Source organism: Antedon mediterranea, chromosome 2 (assembly GCF_964355755.1).
Source record: "Antedon mediterranea chromosome 2, ecAntMedi1.1, whole genome shotgun sequence".
NCBI lineage: Eukaryota > Metazoa > Echinodermata > Crinoidea > Comatulida > Antedonidae > Antedon > Antedon mediterranea.
Genome location: NC_092671.1, coordinates 5457222 through 5484597, shown reverse-complemented (window position 1 = coordinate 5484597; position 27376 = coordinate 5457222). Strand labels below are relative to the sequence as shown.

The following is a 27376-nucleotide window of genomic DNA, read 5'->3' as shown; positions in this document are numbered from 1 at the left end:
ACGAGTTAACAACCACACACCACAAGTAGCAATGGTATACAAGTCATGACCTTTGTAGTATCGTGCACGCGCACAAAAAACATCGAATCGAACATCGACTTGGAACTATACGAACATAACAAACAATAAGCCAACGAATTAACAACCACAAGTAGCAATAGTATATGAACTTGACCTTGTGGTATCGTGTACGCGCACAAAAACATCGAATCGAGCATCGACTTGAACTATACGTACATCACAGTAAGCCAACGAGTTAATAACCACATAACTACATACAAGTAGCAATTTAACCTTGACCTTTTAGTATCGTGTGCACGCGCAAAAAAAAACATCGAACATCGACTTATAACTATACGTACATAATAGTAAGCCAACAACCACACACTAGAAGCAACAATGATATAACATGGCCTTGACCTTGAAGTATGGTGCACGCGCGCAGCAAATAACAAATATTGTCTTGAACTATTACGTTCATTAAACAAACGAGTTAACGTGCAAATATCGCGCGCATGAGCAGCAAATTATAATAATCCAACGCGTTAACCACGACCCTAACAGACGTATCGTGAACAAACAATTATTGAAACAACTCAATACAATCATGATATAATGTAGTACCTCGATCAAAATTGTTTGAGTCTAGCATTAAATTTGATCTGATTTTTTTTTTTACATTTGTGGCCGAAAAATTCTCATTTTATTTTACATTTGTGGGCGTTATCACATTTGTGGGCGATGATCGTTCTCACATTTGTGGGCGCTGTTTATTACATTTGTGGTTGATGCGTTTTCACATTTGTGGTTGTTTTCACATTTGTGGGTGATGCGTTTTCACATTTGTGGTTGTTTTCACATTTGTGGGTGATGCGTTTTCACATTTCTGGTTGTTTTCACATTTGTGGGCGTTTTTACATTTGTGGGTTCAACATGACCCCCAATTTTTTTAACTTATTCGGGAAGCCATTGGGTTGTAGATACATATTCATGTACACATTAGACGTACAAAATGGTATGACGTCATCAAATGGCCACTTCAATTTAAAAATTAGTAATTTTTATCTTTTTGTGTGGGTTATCACATTCAATAGAGCGCATCTCCGTTATTTGAGCCCCATTTTCGCCGAAATTTTAGTATGTGCTTGCTCAATTAATTATCTTTCTCAAGAGTTGTGAACATTTTTATTTTGATGACGTCATCATGTGTAAACACTTTAATAACCAAGGTCGTGTAATTTCAGCTACACCATACATTTGAATATGTTATAGCTCTTCATAATTAAAGGTGACCTTGAAGATTATAATTTATTATGAAAGCTGAATAAATGTAGATATGAATTCATATAAAAATTAAGCCCATCGGATGTTGTGATGTTATCATATGGCCAGTTGAAGTTAAAACGTTGTTTTTAAATTTCTTTAGTCAAAGTTATACAAATTTCAAAGAGCGCGCATTGCGCTTCTACGTGTCAAATTATCTTCCAATCCTTATATTTATTTGCTCAATTCATTATCTTTCGAAATTGTCATCTTCGAGTTTATTTTGATAATTCCATCGTACCAAAAAATTTGAACATGATGTGGGTCCCGTAATTTCACCTATGCTACACTGTATATAGATATACAGTATATACTGTACATATTGTATATGACACATGATAGGCACAACTCAGCACTATAGCGTATATCAGGATGGTATACATCAACATTTTCCTATTGTATGTTAACGTACGTGCATGTTTAAAAAATATTAATGTCAGTAAAGCGATAAAAATGATCACCTATAATTCGTCAAAGTGACGAATTAAATTCTAGTTTCAAAATAGATTTATAATGTAATTTTTATATTGACTGCATTTCTGCTCAATTTGCTCCAAAATAACCGTTTAAATCAGTGGGTGGTCATTGACAGAAGTTGTTAGCGTTACCCAAAATGCAATGGGCTCTGGCGGTTAATTCAAATGTTACTGCAGTGTAGTTGACTCAAGGTCAGCAGCTGTCAATCAAATAACCGTATTGCAGCTAAAAGTTGCCCAGCAACAACTGGTTAAATGGCGTTCTAACACCGAATTGAATGGGTCTTTTTAACCGCTATTTTTGCTCTGCCATTGAACCGGTTACTAAAAAATTGTCCTGTTTTTGCTTCCAAGAAATTGGGGTTAAATTATTCACACAGTTATTTTTATGTAGCAGAATCAGGACCTAAATATAGTAGTTACAAACAAGTTACCCAAAGTTAAAACAGAAGTCTGTTGTTAAGTGATATACTGTTATCATTATAAAATCCAGATATATAGGTTTAATGATTCAAATATTTATTAATAATTATAAGGACATTTCTAGGTTCAATTGTCATCAATGCAACATGATCAACACATGTGTCTTGTAACATAATTAATAGCTGAGAATTCTGTCAGCTATACTTCTTTTTATAATGTCACATTTATGAACACTGAAATTTTACAGTAAAATTCAAACAAATTGAAACTGGGATCAATTTTCAAATTAAAATATTAATGAAAAACAGACCGAAAAACATTTTTTCAAGACCTGCTATGCAAAAGTATATCTATCGTTTTTGTTCTTTGTTTTGCATTTCTCTTGTGTAATGTACATACTAGGCCATATTAATGACAAACAATTTAGTGGGACAAGACTGCACCCATCGTAATTTTCTTACCAATAAGTTTATCAAGGGTTGCTTTGTGATACCAATTCTGTCACTCAACCTACGCATGAATTCTTTTCTCTGTTACTCCTTGACGAGACATTAAAAGATTTCTGATGTAATACATGCAATAACAGGTTCGTAGTCCCGTGGGCGACATTGGTAAAATCTAGGTCGCATAATTGAAATATTAGAATTAGGTAAAGCAAATAAAAAATGGGTAAATTGAAGTTAAGATAAATAGATTTTTTAATGAGTTTCACTTTAATATTTAGTAAGATAATACATCATTCTTAATAAGTTTTTACAATTGCGTATAATGGATTGATATCGTTGAGGTAAGCAAAACTATGAATGTTAAATGCTTGAAAATTTGTTATGGCAGACATTTGGATAAAAGCACACAAGTGCCACTGAATTGAATTATACATTAAATGCAAATTCTAATATAACTTAAACTCAACCTTTAATATAATTACTGTACTTTATTTGAAAACAGAAAACTTGATCACTTACACAATATAGCGTTTTTAACAAGGTCGTTTCAGTATACAAAACGATTTAAAAAACAACAAACAATTACTAAAGTCAAAAAAGTGAAAAGTACTTAACTAAAACAATACAAAAGTTAAAAGGTGTTTAAATAGTTTTTATTTAAATACTGTAGTAAACAAAACTTAAATTAATAAAATGTGAAAAATCGTTCATTTTCATTTTTTTTTTTAGGAGTAAAGATTATTTTTTCAGGATCCTTTTCATGTTCTTTCCTACTAGGTACAAGAATGAATGAAAATTACTAATTCAAACAGTAAAATTTACACACTGTGTAAATAACTAAATAACTAATATTTGAAATTTTGTTCTTTAAAATTTTAATTTGAAGATGTATGTAACAAGTTGAATGAATGTGGCAGATGAAATGCAATCAATCTCAGGCAATCACAAGATAAAAACTAGAATTTAATTCGTCACTTTGACGAATTATAGGTGATCATTTTTATTGCTTTACTGACATTAATATTTTTTAAACATGCACGTACGTTAACATACAATAGGAAAATGTTGATGTTTACCATCCTGATATACGCTATAGTGCTGAGTTGTGCCTCTCATGTGTCATATACAATATGTACAGTATATACTGTATATCTACATACAGTGTAGCATAGGTGAAATTACGGGACCCACATCATGTTCAAATTTTTTAGTACGATGGAATTATCAAAATAAACTCGAAGATGACAATTTCGAAAGATAATGAATTGAGCAAATAAATATAAGGATTGGAAGATAATTTGACACGTAGAAGCGCAATGCGCGCTCTTTGAAATTTGTATAACTTTGACTAAAGAAATTTAAAAACAACGTTTTAACTTCAACTGGCCATATGATAACATCACAACATCCGATGGGCTTAATTTTTATATGAATTCATATCTACATTTATTCAGCTTTCATAATAAATTATAATCTTCAAGGTCACCTTTAATTCTGAAGAGCTATAACATATTCAAATGTATGGTGTAGCTGAAATTACACGACCTTGGTTATTAAAGTTTTTACACATGATGACGTCATCAAAATAAAAATGTTGACAACTCTTGAGAAAGATAATTAATTGAGCAAGCACATACTAAAATTTCGGCGAAAATCGGGCTCAAATAACGGAGATGCGCTCTATTGAATGTGATAACCCACACAAAAAGATAAAAATTACTAATTTTTAAATTGAAGTGGCCATTTGATGACGTCATACCATTTTGTACGTCTAATGTGTACATGAATATGTATCTACAACCCAATGGCTTCCCGAATAAGTTAAAAAAATTGGGGGTCACCTGCCATTCTGAAGAGTTATATTCATTTAAAAAGGCCTTATTTTTCACCATTTTCAGCACTTTGATGCAATTAATTTGCGCATTTTGTTATTTTTAACCTGCTCGTATAGCGTTATTTTAAGTCGGAACTGACTCAAATTTGGTGAATGTACTAAGGATGGTGAGTAGAACGCGATTTGTATAAAAAAATTGCAATTTTTACGCTTTGTAAGTATCGCGCGCGCAAAATATTTTTTTTGCGCAGTAATTTTTTGAAACACGCAATTGGCCTAATTCATGCTCTAAATTGATTAAAACGTAATTTTGAGCTTTTTAAATTTTTACTGCGCGATTCCACGCGCATGACCCTACGTGCGCGCGCGTTTTTACTTGCTAATATTTTTACCCTTGACCTGAAGTTTACGTGTAGTGAATTTCATAAATATGTGATAATGAATTATGGATATATGATTGATAATGTGATTTCACAAAATGGCGTATACGTGACGTCACGGGTGAGAGATCATGCTGAAAAGCTTATTATGGCTAAGTTAAAGTATTTGAAAGACATTGTGAAATTTTTGTGATCATTGCCATTCAACTTTTTGAGATATTTGACGAACAAAAAGTGTACAGAAAGAAGAATAATAATAAAGATTTTATACAATAACAATAGGTGATCATTTTATTCTAAATGATCACCTAATGAAGGAATCCTGATTTCTTTCAAGGCTAGCCAATCGAATTTGAAGTATCCCATGAAACAACCATTGGTCTAATGGTAGGGTGCATATTAAGCAGAACATTCCGGGCTTAAATCTCAGTTGGGGAAGCTTCGCTTTCATTCGCACAGATTTCCTCAACTTCACTATTTCTAAATAAATAATTACTGTACTTACTACTATTATCACTGGGCAGTTTAGATTATTATGGAATCTATGCCTGCAAAGTCATATAAAATAATGTAAGCTTCCAATAAATAGCAGATTAATTTAAAGATGTACTGTATTGTCCCCCAAAAACATAAAAAATGAAGATTAATTAAATCAGACTTTGAATAGGTTATTTTGTATTATCAATAAAGTTAATCCGTAGAAATAAAACCTCAAAAAATAGTGTTTTCACTTATAAATAAATGGTTAAATTCAACCAAAAATCAATTGGCTGGCAGCAAATTTGACCATTTTTTGCTTTAAATTACAGTTTTTTCAGGTAAATAAATTGTTTTTAGATCCAATTTTGGTCAAATCGGATAACTATTATGTGACATTAAAATGGCATATTCAACAACAAAAATTGAAAAAATAATTTTTCAGGAGGACAATACATCTTTAAACCAATTTTAAAAGTCAAATTATGGAATGATACTGTAGTTACTGCTGCATATGCAAGCAATATGTACAATATGCACACAGAATAATGAATGTAATTAAGAACACATCAGATTTAAAAGCTTGCAAATTGACCAGGGAAGAAGAATACAGATCTACAACCTAAGGCAAACTATTAATATGTAATTTAATTATAATAACCTTGATATTTTAAAGTATTTTGCACTCTAAATGAGGGCCATAATCCTCAGAAAAAGATAAAACTGCATGTGATTATTCTTGTGCTTTCCCTTTTTATATTACTTTGACAAGTAATAACCAAATGGTTGAGTACTATTTTATTTACAGTATTTAATTGCATTTAATAGTTATAGTCACTATCATTCTAATTATAAAAGGCTTTTTCTGTCGCCGCTCCGCGCATCTGCAAGGCCGTAGCAATATAAAATATGACAATCTGTGCTGGGGAATTTTTGGTGAAAATTAAAAATTTCAGATGTCTAGGGCCCTGATTTGGAATGTTTATGTGAGAGAAACAAATTCAGCACCTCTATTTAAAGCCCCATTCCCTACGTTTTTTAGATCTAATTTAAGATCACAAACTATATTTAATGTAAAAATAATACTATATGGTCCTATTGCGATAACTTTTTTCGTCTTTAAACTGTTAAAAATGTGAAAAATAAGTCGATTCTAATAATTATAGCGGCCCGCTATAAATCCCAAAATGCATTGCGCGCGGATTGATATTTTTGGTTTTCACCTGTAATTCGCCCACTTTTCGATCGATCGTGAGGCCAAAACAAATGGAAGACTCCTAACTTTTCAGCGAAAATACCGGGTTTTCCCCAATTTGTATCAACGGAGTCTGGCAAAAATAGAAAGACAATTAATGCAGCAACTATACAACGTCAGGCTAGGTATATAGCTCGCGTACGATGTTCGTACGTTACCGATGTTTACCAGCTAGGCCTACAAAACTAAGCCTAGCTAGGCTAGGCCTAAGACCGTCCACGAGAGGTCGATCGCCGCGAGCTACTTAGGTAGTGCATTGTTTCTCACTTTTTATCATAATTTACCATAAAACGTACATTTAAGACAAGAAATGACATGGTTTAATGTTTTTAAAGTGATATATATGTATTATTTTCCAAAAAACGTCCAAAATTGCAGGGAAGGGGTCTTTAAATGTCATCTGAAGACATTTTTTTTATCCAGTAGTTTATTGTTAGTGTATTGTTAGGTTCTCTGTTTTTAGTAGGGTGCCACATAAGCTTAATAATAATAAAATCATGTACTATTAAATAAAAGTCATGCTTTTTTTTCACAAGATATATGGTGCCAGAATTTAACCAAAGAATCATGGGATTGGGTATGAATAAAGGGTAACAGTGTATCCAATTATAATCCCTTTAGATGTAGAGAACGTGTGAAACAAGGTCATAAATAAAAACTTGCCAATAACAACAGAGGGAAGCAAACATGTTTCTTGTATGAGGCTAGACACATTAAATGCACAAAAGGTATTGTGTTTACCAAAGATATTTTTAATTTTGATTGTTTAGAAATAAAATATTCATTCGACTTTTGTCCAAAAAATTAACAATAAGTACACATTTAGGCAATGTTAGTTTTAATATACAAAATAAACATAAATTTACGATAGATAATAGTAAAAGTGTTACAGTATATTAGTTATTGTTATATCCAATTTACAAAAAGGGTACACTTTGTGTTTATAATGTAAATTCAATTGATAGATTATGCAGTAGAATTACACACGTCTAACGTAACCTAGATTTAGTGTGAGAACAAGAACTTGCCCTACATAAAAGAAAGAATACTTGATTCATAAACCGTCAATTTTTCCGTATTAAATACAAAATAGGTTGGTTCATTTCTTTACAGTAAACCGATCATGTGAAACAATCAATCATTCGTAAAATGACAGGATCAATCAATCAATCTTGAACATTAATTACGATCCTTCGTTAATTAACATTTATCATGCATAACAGTGGGAAAAAGGTATGACACAAGAAAATTCCAGATTGCTTTTATGTTGCTTCTAGTTTGTTTAAAGTGTTGCACTAAAAAAGTAAAGGTGTACATTGCTGTACTGTACTAGAATGGAATAATCTTGGTACTGGAACAAAACGCCACAATCATTTAAAAAACAATTTTTATACTGTACATCTTTGTATTTTTTAATGTGCACAGACTCGGGAAAGAACAACCATATGTTGATCTGGGTCTCCGTGGATAAATAAAGTTGAAATGAATTAAAGGCAAGATAAGGTGTAGGAATTAACAGAGCTGATGAGACCTTGTGGATATTTGATAAACAATCCTAACTCATCATTACTAATATAAAAATTGTATATTATTTCAATTCTATAAAAAAGTAAATAAATGTATTTTGGTCATTATTAATATAAACATATAAACTCCCACTTACATCATGATCATGATTGTTTTTTATCATTTCACTATCGTTAGTAGTAGTTCAGTGTACATTGTTGTACAGCTTATCTTTTTTAGACAATGGATTACGACAATACATTCATTGTATTTGTTTATTTACAACAAATTTACATCAACAGCGTATTTATAACCATCATGTTGATGCTGTTATTGTTATCTATAACATGTTCAAATTGAACAACAGAAATAGTAGAACAGTCTTTCAATACCTACCTCATAGATACAAAATGTGATTATACTTCACTTACATTCAGGTGCTTGGCTCATTCCCTAAACTATGTACCACTATTATACTGTTTTATGTTTTCTGAGATTTAATTTTCAGAAATGTTGGTTTGTTCATAAACTTCATATTTAAATTTTATACCATTTTCTTCCTGCTCTGTTTCATCGATATTTGGCAAACTAAAATAAAAGGAACATTTTTTTAACTGATGAATGAATTAAAGATTTTGGCAAGTTTTCTATGACAGGGCACATAATGTATAGTTTGTATCGAAAAAAATCGAGGCATATAGTAGATCGTGCCGACAGAAAATGAGGTGCACTGTTGACTAGGCTGATAGACTTCATATCTTCACATGTTTTAAATTTTATAGTATTACTATTAGTAAAATCAAATTTTCATTAGTTTGTTTTATGTGTTTTCACTATAATTAAAACCATACCTTATTTTTGTATATTTCGAACTGTCAATAGCAGGAAAGAATGCATCACATTCTACAGTACTATCAACACGTGTAATGTACAACTGGTGGCATTGTGGAGACTTCATAGCTTCCTATAAATGAGAACAAAAGTAGAATTAGTGAGTAGCCAAGGAGCGGTTAACAGAGTGGAACTGTAATATGTAGGCATAACATCGGCATGGGTTTGAGGCTCACTCGCTCCATAGTTCTGGTGGTAGAACAAGTCTTCTTGGATAAACTATAAACTGTAGGTTCAGTGTACACATCTAGCTCATGTGCACTTTGAATAACACATCTTTCGAGACGAGTAGGGGGTTGTCCCAGTGTATTAGTACACACACAGCCATTTATCATAACTGGGACCCCTGGGAGAACAGTCTTCGACTGAGGTCACCCAGCATAAAAAAATAAATGTTAAGTAAATAATGAAACTGATGAGCCACTGATCAACTCATCTTGTATCGTTGAATCAGAGGGTTCCAACACATGACATGTCCATGAGACAGAATATTGCAGTGAGAAATTGATATGGGTTTACACTGGATTAAGGTTGAGATCTTGAGAGCACCAGATATGATCAACAAAGCACATATTAGGAATTGCAATGATTGAGCCTTCACAAACCTTATAGACCTCACTTCCACCAATGATCCACACCAGATCTATTTGGTCACCGATGGATTCTTGAGAAAGTAAGTTGATGGCTTTTTCTAAACTGCCACAGAGGTAATCTGCACCAGGCGGTGGATCACTAAAATAAAAAATAATAAAACCGTAATACATTATTTAAATTTTTTTTGTCAGTAGAGGGGAACTAAGCAGGCTCAGCAAATTGGCCATCATGTGTACTAAATATTCATCTGAACATTCCAAATTCAATTTAAACATCATATATCAATATTAATAAATACACTAGATTTCCTGCAGAACGACTAATTAATGCACTTGTCAATTATGAAAATTTTTGCATAAGAAAGCAAAATAAAAATACAAAGATGAATAGAGACGAAGGCGCGCACCAACTATCTCACATTTACGATCAGCTTCTGACGACGACTGGTTTCCTAGGCTACACAACCAAAATATCTAGTGGCTGGAAAGGAGACCAGTCGGTGTCATAACGCATCATAGCAACTGAAGAAGTCAAGCTGACAGCTAGACGAAGCTGTCTTGCCAACGTACAGTAAGTTTTATTGGTTTACTATCAAAGAACTACTTATATCATTGCACTTGTCAATTGTCTGACCCACTATACGACACTCCCCCCCCCCCCCCATACCTTAGGCTTATGAATACATAACGCACCCCTGGGTAATAAAAAAAAGTGAATTATCTTTAGTTGACCATGATGCATTTTGAACAACAATGACGCATTGTGACCATGATAAGGTGGGTGATAAAGTGACAGACATTGACACACCATTGTTCATTGATGTGAGGTACCATTTAGGTTTTTTGATGTAAATAATATTTGTAAATGACACATTCATGACTCACCTCTCCGGGGGTCATACAATTGACAAGTGTATGAGCATGTACACAACTTTGATGTTTTTTCATTTCACAAACCTTAAATTTCTACTTAAAACTACATTCACTCGATTCTGAAGAGGTCGGAATTTCTTTGGTATAGAATTCCAAGTTTTACGACCCATCACAACAGCATTTTTTTTACCATCAACGATAGCATTGGAAGTTAGAAGTTTGAATTGCTTCATATCTTTTCTGTGAACAAATAACAAATAATTAATATAGTTTTATAAACTGTAGAAAGCTAAGGTCCAGTTATTCTAATTATCTATAAATAGGCCTAGTCCTAGTTACTACTAGGCTAGTAGATAGTAGGTCTTCGGCCCTATGTAGAAGGCCGGGCAGGCCCACTACTACTAGGCCTAAAGTACTAGTACTACTAGCCTATAGGCCTAGTACTAGCTAGGCTAGTAGGCCTACTACTATACAGTAGGCTTGGCCAGGTAGGCCTATTAGGCCTAGCCTAGTAGAAAAATAAATTGTTGAATAATTAAATATTGCTTCAACACTACTCCGACCTATAATGGTAATACTAAAGGTAGGCTACTAGGCCCTAGTGCTTATATATTAAATGAATTATTATATTAAAAACAACGGAAGAAGACAAGGGATGCTAGTCAAGTCGCCCCATCGCAAAGTCGCCCCTTACACAGTCGCCCCGACACAGTCACCCCATCGCAAAGACGCCCCAACGCAAAGTCGCCCCATCGCAAAGTCGCCCCAAAACATTAAAATAGTTTACAAGTGCGTAAAATGTCGCAATGACACACAACAAAATAACACGGAACGTAACTGTAGGCATCAGCAGAGAGGAAGCCCCCGACTAATCACTCCGCGGTCGCACTGAGCTCACCAGAGGGAAACCCCCGTAAGTTACTCAGCCGTTGTCGCACTATACAACGCACCATCTGAAGATGGGAAAACCCCACCGGAGTTTTACGATGATATCAGTCGCGTCGCGTTTGAAATCGGTCGTGTTTAATTTTGGTCGCGATAAAATGATGTTACGATCTAGATTATTTTTACTTTGGTCGATGAATATTTATTATTATTATTAGGGCTATATTAATAACTGATTTTTTTTTATTTTACAGCTTTATGATGAGAAAGATGTGTGGCTTAAAAAATGACAATTTGTAAACATAGTTTAAGATTATAGTATTATTCGGCATAATGTCATTTAACAGTACATAATTATTTAAATGTGAAATATTTGATAGGGAACGTAGGCTACGTCTGTGTCTTTTATTTTATATGCAACAAATTACGTAAAACAATTTATTTATAAACATTCAGTTTACTATTAGTATTACAAAGAACATTGATTATAAGCCTGTATAAGCCTATTATATCCATTATAAAATTGCATCAAATAACAACTTATGTTGTAAATGATGACGGCGTGCGTGTGTGTATTCGTCGTACGTCCGTGTACCTATTATTCCGTGCCTCTTCACTGTCTTGTTTAGATTATTCTATAACCAAAAGGGTTGAAAAGAATTTCTTCAGTAAAATGATCACTGTACTGTTGAATAAGGCGACTCGCAATCTGAAACCAATCGGAGCTGCGCCTTCTGGTATCTGTTTTCTCACAGCTTCTACTACGTCTTTCTGCTGACCGTCGGGGATTCCCCTTTTTTTAAAACACGCACACGATACTCTACGATGGTTTTTCCATGGTCAAAATGTAGCGTTTTAATTTTGCTAAAATACCTGCATGTATAAAACGATCATATCGGCGAGGAAATCCTTTTTTTTTTATAGTATTTTTTTAGTTCTTCATTTTGAAAAGTCATAATAAAATTAAATAACAATAGACACATAACTTGTCAATAAATGCAAAATGATCAATAAGTAGCCTATAACACTCATTGTCTTACAACGATGCGATGGGGCGACTTTGCATTGGGGCGACTTTGCGATGGGGCGACTTTGTTATGGGGCGACTTTGCGATGGGGCGACTGTGCCGGAGCGACTTTGTAATGGGGCGACTTGACTGGATCCCAAGACAAGGCCTAGTTGCTAGGCCCTACTCGAGTAACCACTTGGCAAATCCGAATGCAATACAATACCATCACAGACGTGATCACATCGGATGCTAGTCAAGTCGCCCCATCAGCCCAGTCAAGTCACGCTTGCCAGGCTTAGCTTTCTAGGCCTAAGGCTAAGGTATCTGTGGCCATAAATGCATTGATTGAACTAAAAACATGAGAGAACCATACCTTAAGCGCCAGGGCAAGTCACCATTCACACCTATGCCCATATCTTTACTAACTGCTACAATAATATTAAATTTCTTTAAGTTTAATAGAGACATGTTGAACTTTAAATCAAACCGCGCCAACACACGTCACGTACAAAAACACAACATTAACAAGAAAGATATCTGCTGCCACCACAAATATTCAATGAACATTTTTTTTTATTTCAAAGTCTTTATACAAGGACTACGTGTAACATTTATGATTCTAATAATCATTTTAACTTTATTTTTAACGACGATTTTTTGTTTAGTCCAACAGACATTTCGTTAGTATTAATTCCGATTTACTTATTTTCTAAAAACATATTCGATTATTGCCTAGGCTATTAATTGCGAAATGAAATTCGGAACAGAGATTCGTTTCATTTTAGTATACCGTAATTAACCATTAAGAAGCAAACTATTAATAATATTATATAATTGTCTTATATGCCATTTCATTCTACAATAGTCTGTATAATAATATTCTTCTGTTATTATTCTAAGCAAAATAATTATATATGCAATGAAAACTACTAAATACTTCTACAAAATATCAAATACTTTTGCTAAAAGTAAATTGACCAAAATAGAGCAAATCATAAATTTTTTTATTTAGGCCCTATAATGTTGTAGATTTTTATATAAATATATTTGTGCACGGTACACACATCGTACATCTTGAGAACGACGTATAGCAAGTTTTTAAAAAGTAATTTGTTATCGATATTTATCAATATGTTCATTAGTACGCAGTCATTTCAGAGTCTTGGATTATACATCTGAGATGGTTGGCATAGCCAGCGTCTTGGACTTGTTTTGTATTCCATGTGTTGTCCATCCACTGGATCCGATATTCACGTGTTTCAGCACATTTGAACGATACTTCAACTCGAACGCTCTGGTAAAATATTAAAAGATATATTAATGACTAATGTATTAAACGACGATTCTGTTTTTTAATCCGTAATTACGACATTGATCATCATGATACCGATTGATTTGTCGTCATGCTGTCGTCATCTCATCATTAATCAGAGTAAAATTCTTGTTTCCGTCTCCCTTTTATTCGATATCGTCGTCATAATCACTGGTGTCGTGTCCTGTTTTTACGGATAAAAATAGCCAAATTTTCACCCTGACTCTTTGTGCTTATGCATTTATTCAATTCAATTCATGTTGATGTACGTACTGCTAACACGGAGACTTTGGTATTGAGCCTGTTTAACAAGCATCTTACGAACAATTTAATAAAATTTATTCTTATTTGTGTTTTTATAGTGTGTATAGCGCAAGAGATAATCTGGGTTTATGATGAACTTACATGTAAAGCACTTTTACTGTATTCGTCATTGTTGTTTAGAATCGTCCTACAGAAACCCACGTGATCAGTACGCATATGAAAGTAGGCGTCGGATTTATCTGGAATCCTATCCACCCAGCGTTCCCGACATGTTACACCATTTGGGAATCTCAGCCCATCAACGCTGATTGGGAAAAGTAAAGGAACTTATTTAGTATTAAATAGTTGACTTACTACAGAATAAGTATAAATAGGTCTGTTATTATGACAATTTGAAACGTACCGTATTTCCAAACACTCGAATATATATTTACCATCCTCATAATACACGGCTACTTCAGAGCATGTTACTTCTTTTGTCGAAATTATTTGAGATGGTTTGAATCCAACAATATCTAATCGATCAAAAAAGAATAGTTATAAAAATTATAAATGGCAGTCAATCAATTTGTTGTTTAATTTAGTAAGCCGAAGCCGATTCAAGTAACCTTAACTAATTTCGGCACACAGAAACCACATGCGCAATTTAGTAATCATTCAATCAGTTTGTAATACTGCTGTCGGTACTGACCAGGAAGGTATACCTCCCTGGTACTGAACGACCAATTATACATATATGTCGGTAACATCAAACGGAATAATATTATAAATAATAATTAAAAAAAACATTTTGGTAGAGAACCTACCCTTTGTTTCACAATAGGTACCAATCCATCCAGTTAAACACGTACACTCTCCGTTGACAGGATTACAAGTCGCCTGGTTTTGACAAAGACATCCTTGGGCACAGCGTATACCATAGCGTCCTTCTGGGCATGCATTGGCGCACAATGGCCCCATCCACCCTGCAGGGCAGTTACATTCACCAGTTGTAGCCAAGCATGTCCCGCCATGAGTGCATCGACAGCGCTGAGTGCAATACGCACCATAGTAGCCATCCCTACAGGCCACATCGCACTTAGGCCCAGTCCAGCCTGGTGCACATGTACATGAACCATCAAACCGAGAACAAGAAGCACCGTTTTGACAATCACATTGCTCTAAGCATTGAAGACCATACGTGTTGTCTGCACATTCCAAGTTGCATAAATCTCCGAACCATCCAGGAGGACATGTACATGCACCATTAAATCTTGAACAAGATGCACCGTTCTCGCATGTACACGTGTACATACAGTTAGTACCGTAAGAGCCTTGTTGGCATGCTGTGTCACAGAATCTTCCAGTAAATCCTTCTTTACAAGAGCAGCTGCCGTCCGTTGAATCACATTCAGCTTGGTTTTGGCAGCGACAAAGTTGTTCACAGTTTTTGCCATATCGTCTGTTAGGGCACGCTATGTCACACACGGTGCCGTGCCACCCAGGTGGACAATCACAAGCACCAGTGAAAGAATCACAAGTACCTTGATTTTGACAAGAACATAGTTGAGCACAGTTCACTCCGTAGTGCAGACCATCACATTGTTGATTACACAAAATACCTGTCCACCCCGCAACACAACTACAGCTACCATCGACAGGCGAACAAGTGGCTTCATTGGTACACCTGCACCGTTGATTGCAATTTGAACCAAATGTACCAGGTGAGCATGGAGTGTCACATACAGCCCCAGTCCACCCATGTTGGCACTCGCATTCCCCCGTAAATCGGTCACACGTTGCGTGGTTTTTACAATGGCATACCTTTACGCAGTTTGCACCATATCTATCTTCTGGACAAGGTACGTCACAGTTGTCAGACATCCAGCCGTTTGTGCAAGAGCACGTTCCGTCAACTCTAGAGCACTGTGCACCATTTTGACACGCACACGTCTGAAGACAATTGGCACCGTAAGTATCAGCACCACATGCAACATCACATATCGCGCCACTCCAACCATTAGTGCATGTGCACGATCCATCTTGTTTGTTGCATATTCCTTCATTCAGACATTTGCATCGAGATTGACATTTCAAACCATAGAATCCGTTTGGACATTCCAAATTGCACACAACACCTTGCCATCCAGGTCCACAGTGGCATCTACCGTCCTCTGGGTTGCACGTGGCTCCATTTTGGCATCGGCACTCATTCAAACATCCGACTCCATAGTAACCAGGCGGACATGAGTATTCACACGTGTCACCAGCCCAACCACTTCTACATGTACAATCTCCATTAAAACGTGAACAATAGGCACCATTTTGACAGGCACATTCGAAAGCACAATCCGCACCATATCGACCAGATGGGCAAGGCGTGTGGCATATTGTTCCAGTGTAACCAGGAGTACAATGACACGAACCAGTAAACCGGTCACATACAGCTTCGTTAAGACAATTACATTCGTTTTTACAGTCTTCTCCCCATCTATCACTAGCACATGGTGTATCACACAGATCACCTGTCCAGCCAGCTGTGCACACACAAGTTCCATCAGTCTGTGAGCATTCGGCATTATTTTGGCAAGCACATGTTTGAAGACATTGAACTCCAAAAAATCCATCGTCACAAGTTTGTTCACACGTTTTACCACTAAACCCCAATGAACAAGTACATGCACCATCAAATCGCGAGCAAGATCCGCCATTACGACATTTGCATCTAAAATTACAACCAGGTCCATATAATCCTTGTCTACAGGGTTTATCACATCTTACACCAAACCACCCAGCAGTACAACTGCAACTACCATCAATATGCGAACATTGAGCATCATTTCTGCAAAGACACACGCCTTCACAATTATTACCATACTTTCCAGAGCTGCATTCTGTACTACAGTAGACTCCTTCCCAGCCGGGCTGACAGTTGCAACTACCATCAAGTCTATTGCACAATCCATCATTCTGACATAAACATGTATTCTTGCAGTCTATACCGTAAAGACTAGGAGGGCATGCGATATCACAGTGGTTGCCTGTGTAACCAGCGCCGCATGTACATGATCCGTCAATTCTGGAACATGCTGCGTTATTCTTACACTGGCATATTCCAGTGCATCCAATACCAAATCTATTATCAGGGCAAGGTAAATTACAGTGTTTACCATACCAACCAAATCCACAACTACACGTGCCATCAAAGCGTGAACAAGCCGAATCGTTTTCGCACAAGCAGCTTTCTTGACAGTTAAAACCCCATCGATCCGAAGGACATTCAATGTTACAAGCATCGCCATACCAACCATCTGAACATGTGCACGTACCGTCAAATCTTGAACAAGATGCACCATTCTGACACCGACATCGTCCTAAACATTGAATACCAAATAATCCAGCGCTGCAAGGAATGCTACATTGCTCTCCTCTCCATCCTGCAGGGCAACTACACTCACCATCAAACGGAGAACAATCAGCATTGTGATAACACCTACAGCGACTTTCACAATTCTTACCGTAACGTCCTTGTGGGCACAGAAGTTCACATTTATCACCTGTATAACCGTCAGCACATTCGCACGTACCGTCGAACCTGCTACAAGTAGCCCCATGCAAGCATTGACACTCTGATCTGCAATTAGGTCCAAAGAATCCCGCTTCACACGCCGCATCGCAAGATGCGCCAAACCAACCAGAAGTACAAGTACACCGTCCATCGAAATTAGAACAAGTTGCTCCATTTTTACACCTGCATTGTCCTTCACATCCTTGGCCGAATGTTCCCTCCGCACAGGGCTCACCACAGAAGCTCCTCCAGCCTGGCGGACATGTGCAGGCTCCGTCTACCGTGTCACACACCCCACCATTCAAACAAGCACATCTTTGTGTGCATTGATAACCATAGAAACCTTCAGCACAGGGTTCATCGCATAAAGTGCCCTGCCAACCTGCTGAGCAAAGGCAACTACCATCAACAGGATTACAGGTTGCTCCATTTTGACATTGACACACGTAAAGACATTCTATGCCATAGTAACCTTCATTACATACAAGGGTACACCTTGTACCATGGAAGCCAGCGGGACAAGAACAAGACCCGTCGACGTGATTACAAACACCTTGATTACCACACTTGCATCTTAATGCGCAGGCATCCCCAAATCGGCCTCCTTGACAAGGTGTCTCACATGTTCTTCCAATCCAGCCTGGTTTACATGCGCATTGTCCATTTCGGTGATGACACAAGGCATTGTTTACACATTCACATTCAGACAGACAATTTAGACCAAAATAGCCTTCTGGACATTCTTCATTGCACGAAGGACCAAAATAGCCAGCAACACATGTACATCTGCCGTCAATGTGATTACATGATCCCCCATTAAGACATCGGCATTTCTGATCACACTCGTAACCAAAAGTACCTATACCACAAGGAATAGAGCACCGTGTACCACGCCATCCAGGGGCACATGTACATGTACCATCAACGTGATCACATTGAGCATTATTCTGGCACACACACTCTAAAGAACATTGGAGACCATACCTGCCTACAGGACAAGGCTTGGTACAAAAATCGCCTTGCCAGCCTTGTGTACACGTGCATTTCCCTTCGATGTGATGGCAACGTGCTCCATTTTTACACTGACAATTCTCTACACAATTTAGGCCGTATTTTCCTTTTGGACACTGCTGGTCACAGAGGCTTCCGATCCAGCCAGGTGTACACGTACATGAGCCATCGATTGCGTTACATACTGCTTCGTTCTGACAAACGCATTGTTTTTTACACTTATACCCATAGCGACCTTCAACACAACTTTCGCTGCAAGCTATACCAATCCAACCAGGGGAACATCGACACGCACCCGATACATGGTTACATACCCCGCCGTTTTCGCAAAGACAAATTGACTCACAATTAACTCCGTATGTCCCAGCATTGCATGGCCTGTTGCAGTCAATTCCTTGCCAGCCTGTAAAACATCGACACGCACCTGTCACATGATTACAGTCACCATTCTGACACGTACATTCGTTTGCACAGTTATCACCGTATGTATCACGTGGACATAAATCTGCACATGTGACACCTGTATACCCAGGTGCACAATAGCACGTGCCTTCAATATTATCACACACTGCTCCATTCAAACACGAGCACCTTTTTGAGCATGCTACACCGTAGAAAGTAGATGGACAGGCAGATTCACAGAAGTTTCCTCTATACCCTGGTGAACAGTCACACGACCCGTCACCGCTGTTACAATAAGCGCCATTTTGACAGCGACATTCTTTAGCGCAACGTAGCCCGAAGTAACCGGTCCTACAAGGATTCTGGCAGAATTCACCGCGAAACCCTGATTTACAGATACATAGACCATTGACTGGGTCACAAGAAGCTCCATTTTGACATTGACATAGTTTTGTACAATCTTTACCATAGGTTCCAGGCGGACATACGTCCTCACATCGGATGCTATAGTAGCCAGGTGGGCATACGCATTTACCGAGAATGTTATCACAACTTCCGCCATTGAGGCAGTCACAGCTCTCCAAACATTGCACACCGAATGTATTGTCCGTGCACCCTGTATGGAGAATCAATAACGATGAAGACGAAAGGCGCACAATTTTGTAGAGTTCATTGTTTCTTAGGATTAAAAAATTAAATTAAATCAGACGGACCAACGGGTTAGTTAAATTACAACTTGCTTTAAATACACATTATAAGATTGTTATTAGACTAAACAGGTTTAAGATATAATCAAGGAAATACTTGGAAATATTATACAATACGTTATTGGTAGATAGATAATTATCATTATTATTAGTAAGTATAATAATCAATAAAACATGCTAATACAAAAATTAATATAAATATACAATGATCAACAAAACGAACATTTTTTTATTCATAGAAATTCACGGAGAATCTAAAAAGAAAGTCGTCATATAAGGTTAAGTTTGGAGATAATGATGTTAAATGAACTCACTGAATTGGCAAGCTGGTCCAATGAAGCCTGTTTCGCACTGACAGTTGTTGGGAGATGAACATACACCCCCATGTTGACATGGACTGTCACATACCGCTGTCGAGCATACAATTAAAGTTAGAATGAGAATAATATTGTTAATTAGCATATGACCATAAGTTTCATTTCATTGTCTCCAAATGAAGAATTATAAGAAGACTAAAATATGAATAGATTATTTGAAATTCACACACAGGTGAATCACCCGTAACGTTTTAACGGAAAAGACAACAACAATAATGTGACGATATAGAGGGCGTGCTACAATCAGAAAACAGCATTTTTATTGTTATTGATTTAAACCTATAATGTATACAATGTTAACGGCACCGTTACGTTTGAAATTACACAATATTATGTAACCGATCATACTGTTTCATTTTTTTATTCAGATATAAAATTCAATTTGTTTATTAATGACGATCTGGTAAATGATTTGTGATTACACATTGTATATTTAATACTCATAGGCCTAATCATATTTATTTTCACGTCATAGATTTTAGAATCAAATTAAATAAATAATTGTAAGAAAATTCACGTCATCGTGTCAGAAAAAAAAGTTGATTATCAATTAAGTAAATAGATAACACCCTATTAATTGTAAATAAATTTATCTTTATGAAACAACAAAACACTTAATTCAATCCAATTCAACGAATTCAAACTTACGAATGCAACGGCCCGTGTCGTTTCTGTAACCGGTGCAACATTTCAATGACTTCTGTGTGATGATTTCAAGACGTAATGCATAAGTATTGTAATATATGGGCCTAAAGTAGGATATTTAGAAATATAGTATTAGTTAAAATACTAAATAATAATGAACGAAGAATATCATTATTTATACTTTTGTCGATACAATTTTGTTTACCGTAATATTTCAATATTCCGTTAAATATTTTGTGACACAAATTAATAATAAATAAATTATAAAAAGAAAAAGGCAACGACGCAGGTGAAGCGTTAGACTTACGGCACCATAGTGTATAACACAAGAGGAACCCAACAATAAGTACGATTCGGTTTATAATGTATGCCTACCATTCAATAAATAAAAACATATTTTCCAAATCGGATCAACACAATACTGTACATAGGACTAGGGCTATCTGAGATTTGTTATCGTAATTCCAGAGAATATTATACAGTATTACATTTCGTAACGTATTATAATTATATGGATGGACTTACCTATATCGTGTACATGTTTTCAAGTTCTTCCAGCCACAAGCTACTTTATAAGATCCGTGTCTCAAAGATACAACGGCACGAATGTGTGGAAATACTTCCCTGCAAACAAGACAAATAATCGTAAAATAATACGTCGTGTACATGTAAAAACAACAATCCTTCCTTTCTATACATAGGGACTACAGTACATTTTTAATCTCTCAGATAAATACGAAATATTGTTAGTTTTTTTCGAATTATTATATAAGTCTACAGACTGAAAAAAAAGAAGTAAAAACACGTGTAGGCCTACACTTATTTAGGGGAAAAACCCGCACTGACAGATACAGTATGAGTCAAATAACACATATAGATAAATAAATAAATAAATTACTGAAGTTACCAATTTACCATTTTTATTGCACGCTACAGACTGTTTTATCTATCTATTTTCAATGCTTTTGTATCGAGCATTTTCGTTTCGTATCAAGTTAGATTATTACATAATATCAATTCATACATTACAAATGCCCTTCGAGACGATGGCTCCATTTTTACACTGATAATTTTCTACACAATTTAAGCCGTATTTTCCCTTTGGACACTGGTGTTCACAGAGGCTTCCTATTGTATCTAGTACCTTGCATCAAGTTTATTAAATAATACCAATGCATTGCAAATGCAAAAAGTCACACGTAAACCTGACCAAATAAATAAAGTAAGTAGTACTCACGGTTCTTCGTACTCGCAAACACCCACTGCTGGTAGGTTACAGTCTTGGGCGGCCCACAGTAAATCACCAAAAGAAAGAACGATGACAACAATTACGATAAAATAACGCAGCATTCTGATACCACAACAATTTCGTGGATTTAATTTAAGAGAATCTATTTAAATTTGATAGATGTATCTTACAATTTATGCTACTACTGTACATTAAACATGTTTTGGGGTTCAGAAACTTTGTTACAAAATGAGAAGAAGGATTACGAAAAGATAAAGTTTAAATATTAATTTTAAATTGTTTTGAAAGGTAACGCATGATTCTTCGTGTTTTTATATAATCATGAAAGATTATATCATCATGTTTTTAAAAAATGAAATAACTTTTGGCTACCGGAATTTGGATAATATAAACTTTCATTTCTATAGACTATAAGTTCTATTACATTTTACAAGTTAACTGTAACAATATTGTAGTTATTTGTTATCTCAGTACAGTAGACGAACAATCAAATATCCTATATTATTGTTTTCTAATATTTTCAACTCTTCAACTTTTTAGATGTCATAGTCTGATGTAATTCCGCCCAAATAAAATATTAACGCGAGGAATCGGAAGCGAAAGTTAAATAAAAAAAGAAAATGTTTGTTTATGTAAATATTTATAAAATGTAAAGTAAAACAGAAATAAACATAAAAGGCTAAAATAAAAATAAGGATTCAAACCAAAATCTAGCATAGCGCGCCGAATAAAGTTTGGTTCGCGCATGACGTCGTCAATGTTGTCATGACGTTATTGCGCACGTTAGAGATAGAGATGCCCGCGTATTTAAACCGGATGCATTGCTATGTACGCATTTCGGAATTGAACGCACACGTCATAGCAACAACACAGGACATAGCGACTGATGACACAACAAGTAAACATACACACACAAAAGTAAACATAAACACATACTGTTTCCGTCTTTGTTATAAATTTAAAGATATCTAACAATTATCATGGAGCACAAGGTAGGTTACTACGCTTACGGAAAAAATATAGAACAAGAATTATGAATATGAAAACAGATATTTAAATGAATATAAATTAGTATTTAAAACGCAATACATTGTTGGGTCCGAGTCGAGTGGGCATTAATACTATTGTGTTGTGTTTTATATCTATTCATTAAACATTATTATTATTATCAGGGAAAAGTGAAATTACAATTACTTTCACTCTTCCCTGTTCTTATATTCCTTATGGACATGCTTTTTTTTGGCAGATGTTGGACCATCATTGGGATTCCGATGAAGAGTACGATGAGGAGGAGGCACCAGTATCATTCCTTCTTACTACTAAAGAAATCATTGCCCAGAGAGTGTACCGAGATCACGTGAAGAAGGGTATCAAACGAAGGCCTGGTTACTACAAGGTAGACACCTACACCTACCTACCACCTATCAAATTTTATGTGACAAAAAAAAAGTGATTTGCCCATATATGAACATGATGATGTCATCAGTAGTATATTTGGGCATGCCACTACCATAATTGGGCAAACTAGTTTGATAGTGTAGACAGAGCTTTATAGAGAAATATGACTGTTTCCACAGATTTTTTCTACGTTCTTTCGAATGAAACAACTGAACATAAAACAAAATCTTTACGCTTAGGCCTACATGTACCGCCAGTTGTATATACTTGCTTGATGGGTGGGTTACAAGCTATATAGCCTATATGACCCACCTTTCTTTCTTTCTTTCTTTCTTCTGACACAACTATAAATACTATATAGACGTTTGGGGATCCGGGTATTATTTAGTCTAGGTTTATATCCTGGCTTAGTTTCATCTATAACATTCAGATGGATGTAAAACTAATTGACATTGTCGTTCACGACAGACGTCGGCCATAAACAAATAACTCTATGCCAATTATAAGTTCAAAAGGAGATTAATAAACAAGTATCACTTGAATATATCATTGTAACAGATAAAAACCAAACGCACGGGAATGAAAAAACCAAGTCATTTCTACGACAGGCGACATTGGGATGTGAACAATGAACAGCAGTGCTGCTTAGAGAAGAAACAAAGAAATATGACATTAGCTGCCGTTGACGAGTAAGTATATGTAGTGGAATAGGGTAAGGGATGTTGGGGGTATCAGTTGGGTTGTTATTATCGGGAAAGTTACGAATAAACAGAACAGAAAAAAGCATTAAAAAATAAATAGATAAAAGAATGATTGTCGTTAATTTGGAAACTTTGGGTTTTTTGGCGCGGGAATGTGGGGAGGGGAGGGTTGGTATATCACGGCAAGTGTGTATTTCATCGAAATGTGTGATATAGCGTGGTTTTTAATAGTATCCGAATAGCTAATAATAAATACTAGATAATGAGTAGGCCTACCAACAATCTCTAGCAAAACTATGACTATACTAAACTAGTTTATTTTAATTTTACAGTGCTGTCGATAAGGAGAAGGCAAGGCGATTACGGGAAGGTAGAAACCGGTATTTAGGCGCCAAAAATATGTTGCTAAAAATCAATAAAGAGCTGGGCCGTGTGATAGGATTTAATATTGTAAGTAAACAAACTTATGTTTCAATGGCTAATTTTAGTATGACTGTCTACCTTTAACGAATTGATTTGACATTGCTGGACCAACAGTAAAGCGTTCATTACGTTGCAAAACTACAAATAATGACACCATGTGTACACTACTTTAATTTTAATTACCAGGAATGTGAAAAAAAGTTAGTTGATTCAATAATGCGTGGATGCGAAAACAACCTGGACTACAGTTTAAGTGTGTTGACGAGAAAGGCCAAAGATGCACAATTGGGTTGTACGTTAGAAGACGAACGGGAGAGACGTGTGGCGCTGATGAATGCCATGATAGACGATGACCGGGTAAGAGGCTTAGCAATCAATCACCCAATCACATACACAAACAATAACGATAATCAAGTACCAGATTGGTTGATTGATTGATTGATACCTATTGATCACGTATATATATAAAAAAAAAGGTTAGTTAAGTCTACTACAGTACCAGGCAATTCAATGGATACAATGTTATATTACCGTATGATACATCATACTATTTAATGCACTGTCGTCAAAAACCGTGTGCCTAAAATGACAACATGCTAAGAACTACGACCATATTTTGTTTTATTGTGCAGACATCAAATGATAAAGAGTTCAGGTTTTACATGAAATGTTTAGCTCATGTGAACAATGTTTGGGTGCAGATTCAAAATGAATTGGACAGTGCCATGGGAGACCTAGAGGTAAGTTTAAATTACAGTCTTAGGACGCAACGCAAGTAGTAAGTTGACCAATCACATGCGACATTTCGGATGGTCATCGTATCGTGATTGGTCAAATTACGGTTGCTTGCGTCCTTGCGCTGCGTCTAAGTGGGAACAAAGCTAGTCTTGTCATGGCTATTAAGTACCAAATTCAAATCTTTAGTTTTTTTTTATGAAAATTGAAACACAGAGAAGCTTGCGGATATTTTTCGTGCGATACGTGTGAACATGTGTATATGAAACACCAAGTCGCACCTACTATTTGATTGTTTTAGTTTTTTCGCTCGAGACATACACGCAAGTACAAACACACTGTTGACATTATTTGATATTAATTCAAATTACTATTAAGGTTGTTAAAGTGGAAGAAGAGAACGCTCTGGATGAACTTTACCGAGAAATGAAAGATGAACTTGTCTTGCATTTTAAACGATCAACAACAGCACTAGAGTCGCTGATGCTGGTAAGTTATCATTGACGATTATTTTGATAACGCACTTGTCTGAAAGGGAAACGCATTATTATTTTAATAATAACGCGCTTGTCTGAAAGGGAAACGCGTTAGTATTTTAATAATAATGCGTTTGTCTGAAAGGGAAACACGTTATTATTATTAATAATAATGCGTTTGTCTGAAAGGGAAACGCGTTAAGTATACAAATCAAAACTTACACTATTTTTTGTTTCAGGAAGAGAACGAAAAGAGGCGACGATTGGCTGAGGCTAGAGCGTATGCGTCTGGAAAGAAACAGATGGATAATGTTAGCGTCAAATCTATGCAACTTAAAGTACTCTCACATGAAGAGCTCATGCGACTGTTTGCTGGTGTAGTTGTAAGTAAAATTATTTAGGTACACATAATTAACTATATATTAGATAATAATGCAGTACTGTATATTATATAACAGTATTTTCTATTTATACTATTATGAACATAATATTTCCGCCGATATCCGTATGTAGGCCTATAAATTAAAACAGTACTCTACATATCAGATCAGATCATTGAATATAATATGTCTCTGTATCAGATAGTATTAGTACGCCCTCTATATCGTCACACAAATTATGTTCAAAATACTATTCACGAAACAAGCAGCATTTTAATTGTTTTAGCTGTTATTTAACTACACCGCATTTTCAAATTGATCATGGTTATGTTTTTTTTTGCAGCAAAATGAAACACAAAAGGAGGCAGTGACCACGCGGGAATCTGAGATGCGTCATGATGACGTCATGTATAAGATGATTCGTCGGTAAGTCAACCATTGTTTTCCTACTTAATTAACTTTGTTTGAACAAACAACTATTTTCTTTAATTTAATTTTTAACACTTCGAACACTAAACTGATCTCCGTTTGAATGCCAGGCAATCTATACAGTGGGCGGACCATGAGTGTGCATTGGAACGAACGCGGCGTATTCTGGAAGCTGACCGCGAAGCAAAGGCCGGCGGAATGGACTACGAAAAAGAAAGAATTAAGGACGCTATGCAATCTATACAGGAAAATATGATCATCGAGAAATTTCACGGACATAGAGTAAGAATTGTTATTAATCAACATACAATAAACAAGTTTGAAAATGCTGTTCACAAAAAGGCTAGTCAAAAAATAATGGTGGGATAAAAAAAAATATCGGTAAGAATAGTGATTGGTGATGGAACAACCTTATTGGTAGACTAGTTTCAAATTCTTTACAGGTGATTGTTCCTAAAGTGATTTTTCATGATGCTTACGAATATAATTTGACCGAACAAGATTTAAAACTACGCCAACAGCGAATGAAATCTCGGCGCCAGTCCTGCGCTGTTTCGTAAGTATAAACTGTTGTATATACTGTACCCGACATGGGTACATTGTTTAAGTACAGTATTTGTCGATGTGCTTGATTTGTTTCCAGGCTTGATTCGGCCGTAGTGAAAAATACAGGGGACAGATTTGGGTACTTTTATACCAATAAGCATTATTTCTATGTAAAGCTCAATAAAGAATACAGTGAATTGATGCATTGCGCTTTGCTTGATGTTCTTTTTAAATGTTTGTTTCTCTTTGTTTCTTACAGAGGTATGGGTTACTGAAATCACCACAAGAATCATTATCTATGACATCACGTATCTAAATTATCACATTTTTGGTTAATAAAAAATGATTAAATTGATAAAATTAATGACCTGGACAAATAAGCAACAATAAAGTAATAAAATA

The 27376-nt window shown here is 35.7% G+C and overlaps 3 protein-coding genes across 3 annotated transcripts; 1 reads left to right on the top strand and 2 right to left on the bottom strand.

Annotated features, from left to right (window-relative positions):
- Positions 1-7427: 7427 nt before the first annotated feature.
- LOC140039537 (dihydrofolate reductase-like) lies at positions 7428-12871 on the bottom strand. Its single transcript, XM_072085148.1, has 5 exons — positions 12746-12871; positions 10562-10717; positions 9617-9743; positions 8972-9084; positions 7428-8708 (listed from the first exon to the last, which is right to left on the bottom strand). The coding sequence occupies exons 1-5, from the start codon at positions 12838-12840 to the stop codon at positions 8618-8620; spliced, it is 582 nt and encodes a 193-aa protein (XP_071941249.1). The 5' UTR covers positions 12841-12871; the 3' UTR covers positions 7428-8617.
- Positions 12872-12980: 109 nt separating this feature from the next.
- LOC140039208 (uncharacterized) lies at positions 12981-21987 on the bottom strand. The gene is made up of 6 exons (XM_072084806.1): positions 21875-21987; positions 21163-21261; positions 14755-19586; positions 14352-14463; positions 14090-14252; positions 12981-13666 (listed from the first exon to the last, which is right to left on the bottom strand). Exons 1-6 carry the CDS (start codon positions 21985-21987, stop codon positions 13511-13513), a joined length of 5475 nt encoding a protein of 1824 aa, XP_071940907.1. The 3' UTR covers positions 12981-13510.
- Positions 21988-22772: 785 nt separating this feature from the next.
- Positions 22773-27360, top strand: LOC140040155 (uncharacterized). Its single transcript, XM_072085866.1, has 12 exons — positions 22773-22878; positions 23133-23282; positions 23843-23973; positions 24318-24435; positions 24595-24765; positions 25041-25148; positions 25522-25632; positions 25859-26002; positions 26343-26425; positions 26539-26710; positions 26872-26984; positions 27234-27360. Exons 1-12 carry the CDS (start codon positions 22867-22869, stop codon positions 27247-27249), a joined length of 1329 nt encoding a protein of 442 aa, XP_071941967.1. The 5' UTR covers positions 22773-22866; the 3' UTR covers positions 27250-27360.
- The last annotated feature ends 16 nt before the right edge of the window (positions 27361-27376 follow it).

What these genes read in the sequence shown, in the direction of transcription:
- LOC140039537 (XM_072085148.1), bottom strand. Translation starts at nt 12,840, where the DNA reads ATGTCTCTATTAAACTTAAAGAAATTTAATATTATTGTAGCAGTTAGT. An exon ending in GTGGAAGTGAGGTCTATAAG is followed by an intron (nt 9,085 to 9,616) that starts GTTTGTGAAGGC and finishes TCTCATTTATAG; the next exon opens with GAAGCTATGAAGTCTCCACA. An exon ending in TCGAAATATACAAAAATAAG is followed by an intron (nt 8,709 to 8,971) that starts GTATGGTTTTAA and finishes CTTTTATTTTAG; the next exon opens with TTTGCCAAATATCGATGAAA.
- LOC140040155 (XM_072085866.1), top strand. An exon ending in ACATTAGCTGCCGTTGACGA is followed by an intron (nt 23,974 to 24,317) that starts GTAAGTATATGT and finishes TTAATTTTACAG; the next exon opens with TGCTGTCGATAAGGAGAAGG. An exon ending in CCATGATAGACGATGACCGG is followed by an intron (nt 24,766 to 25,040) that starts GTAAGAGGCTTA and finishes TTTATTGTGCAG; the next exon opens with ACATCAAATGATAAAGAGTT.
- LOC140039208 (XM_072084806.1), bottom strand. Translation starts at nt 21,987, where the DNA reads ATGCTGCGTTATTTTATCGTAATTGTTGTCATCGTTCTTTCTTTTGGT. An exon ending in GTTTGCGAGTACGAAGAACC is followed by an intron (nt 21,262 to 21,874) that starts GTGAGTACTACT and finishes TCTTGTTTGCAG; the next exon opens with GGAAGTATTTCCACACATTC. An exon ending in ACAGTAAAAGTGCTTTACAT is followed by an intron (nt 13,667 to 14,089) that starts GTAAGTTCATCA and finishes ATATTTTACCAG; the next exon opens with AGCGTTCGAGTTGAAGTATC.